Source organism: Oncorhynchus masou, chromosome 2, assembly GCF_036934945.1.
Source record: "Oncorhynchus masou masou isolate Uvic2021 chromosome 2, UVic_Omas_1.1, whole genome shotgun sequence".
NCBI classification, from domain to species: domain Eukaryota; kingdom Metazoa; phylum Chordata; class Actinopteri; order Salmoniformes; family Salmonidae; genus Oncorhynchus; species Oncorhynchus masou.
In genome coordinates this window covers 5420123-5422622 of record NC_088213.1, presented here as the reverse complement: position 1 = coordinate 5422622, position 2500 = coordinate 5420123, and the positions used below count along the sequence as shown (strand labels likewise).

The 2500-nt window shown below is 39.2% G+C and overlaps 1 protein-coding gene across 1 annotated transcript in view; it reads right to left on the bottom strand.

The window, feature by feature from the left end:
* The window catches only part of LOC135552275 (non-muscle caldesmon-like), a 65258-nt gene that overhangs the window by 12256 nt on the left and 50502 nt on the right, over nt 1-2500 (bottom strand). The window contains exon 9 of the mRNA XM_064983804.1: nt 891-972. Coding sequence (XP_064839876.1) covers nt 891-972 — 82 coding nt within the window. The remainder of the gene's footprint in view (nt 1-890; nt 973-2500) is intronic.

The window sequence follows — 2500 nt, the reverse complement described above, 5'->3', positions numbered from 1 at the left end:
AGTATAGTGTGGTCTAGTATATCACACTATAGTATAGTATAGTGTAGTATAGTATAGTATAGCACAGTATAGTATAGTGCAGTATAGTATAGTATGGCACGGTACAGTATAGTATGGTACAATAGAGTATAGTAAATCATATTATAGTATAGTATAGTACGGTAGAATAGAGTATAGTATACCATAGCATATCATAGTATAGTATAGTGCAGTATAGTCTCACTATAGTGTAGTATATTACAGTGTTTTATAGTATATTACAGTAAAACACAGTAAAGTAAAGTAAAGCATGCTAAAGTATGGTAATGTATAGTATAGTACAGTAAAAGCATGCTAAAGTATAGTAAGGTATAGTAAAGTAGAGTAAAGAACGCTAAAGTATAGTAAGGCATAGCAAAGTATAGTAAAGCATAGTAAAGTATAGTAAAGTATAGTAAAGTATAGTAAAGCATAGTAAAGTATAGTAAGGTATAGTAAAGTATAGTAAAGCATAGTAAAGTATAGTAAAGCATAGTAAAGTATAGTAAAGCATAGTAAAGTATAGTAAAGCATAGTAAAGTATAGTAAGGTATAGTAAAGTATAGTAAAGCACGCTAAAGTATAGTAAAGCATAGTAAAGTATAGCAAAGCATAGTAAAGTATAGTAAAGTACAGTAAAGCATGCTAAAGTATAGTAAAGTGTAGTAATGTATAGTATAGAACAGTAAAAGCATGCTAAAGTATAGTAAAGTATAGTAAAGCATAATGAAGTATCGTAAGGTATAGCATAGTAAAGTACATTAAAGCATAGTACAGTTTTGTAAAGTATAGTAAGGTATAGTATAGTATTGAAAAGCATGGTAAGGTATAGTACAGTATTGTAAAGTATAGTAAAGTACAGCATAGTATACCTCTATGGCATGAGTGTACTGTTCCAGCCTGTTGTCGATCTTGGAGATGGGGATGGGAGGCTGGGTCTTCTTGATGCTGTTGCTGTTTTAAAACAAGACATATTATTCCATGAACATCATTTTTCATAGTACTCTGAGGTAGAGGTTAGGGTTGATAGTACTCTGAGGTAGAGGTTAGGGTTGATAGTACTCTGAGGTAGAGGTTAGGGTTGATAGTACTCTGAGGTAGGGTTAGGGTTAGGGTTGATAGTACTCTGAGGTAGAGGTTAGGGTTGATAGTACTCTGAGGTAGGGTTAGGGTTGGGGTTGATAGTACTCTGAGGTAGAGGTTAGGGTTGATAGTACTCTGAGGTAGGGTTAGGGTTGGGGTTGATAGTACTCTGAGGTAGAGGTTAGGGTTGATAGTACTCTGAGGTAGAGGTTAGGGTTGATAGTACTCTGAGGTAGGGTTAGGGTTGGGGTTGATAGTACTCTGAGGTAGGGTTAGGGTTAGGGTTGATAGTACTCTGAGGTAGGGTTAGGGTTGATAATACTCTGAGGTAGAGGTTGGGGTTGATAGTACTCTGAGGTAGGGTTAGGGTTAGGGTTGATAGTACTCTGAGGTAGGGTTAGGGTTGATAATACTCTGAGGTAGGGTTAGGGTTAGGGTTGATAGTACTCTGAGGTAGGGTTAGGGTTGATAATACTCTGAGGTAGAGGTTAGGGTTGATAGTACTCTGAGGTAGAGGTTAGGGTTGATAGTACTCTGAGGTAGAGGTTAGGGTTGATAGTACTCTGAGGTAGGGTTAGGGTTGATAGTACTCTGAGGTAGAGGTTAGGGTTAGGGTTGATAGTACTCTGAGGTAGGGTTAGGGTTAGGGTTGATAGTACTCTGAGGAAGGGTTAGGGTTAGGGTTGATAGTACTCTGAGGTAGGGTTAGGGTTAGGGTTGATAGTACTCTGAGGTAGGGTTAGGGTTAGGGTTGATAGTACTCTGAGGTAGGTAAAGGTATAGCTCATTCAGAAGGTGAATTCACCAATTTGTAAGTCGCTCTGGATAAGAGCGTCTGCTAAATGACTTAAATGTAAATGTAAAGGTAGGGTTAGGGTTAGGGTTGATAGTACTCTGAGGTAGGGTTAGGGTTGATGGTACTCTGAGGTAGAGGTTAGGGTTAGGGTTGATAGTACTCTGAGGTAGAGGTTAGGGTTAGGGTTGATGGTACTCTGAGGTAGGGTTAGGGTTGATGGTACTCTGAGGTAGAGGTTAGGGTTAGGGTTGATAGTACTCTGAGGTAGAGGTTAGGGTTGATAGTACTCTGAGGTAGGGTTAGGGTTGATAGTACTCTGAGGTAGAGGTTAGGGTTAGGATTGATAGTACTCTGAGGTAGGGTTAGGGTTAGGATTGATAGTACTCTGAGGTAGGGTTAGGGTTGGGGTTGATAGTATTCTGAGGTAGAGGTTAGGGTTGATAGTACTCTGAGGTAGGGTTAGGGTTAGGATTGATAGTACTCTGAGGTAGGGTTAGGGTTAGGATTGATAGTACTCTGAGGTAGGGTTAGGGTTAGGATTGATAGTACTCTGAGGTAGGGTTAGGGTTGGGGTTGATAGTATTCTGAGGTAGAGGTTAGGGT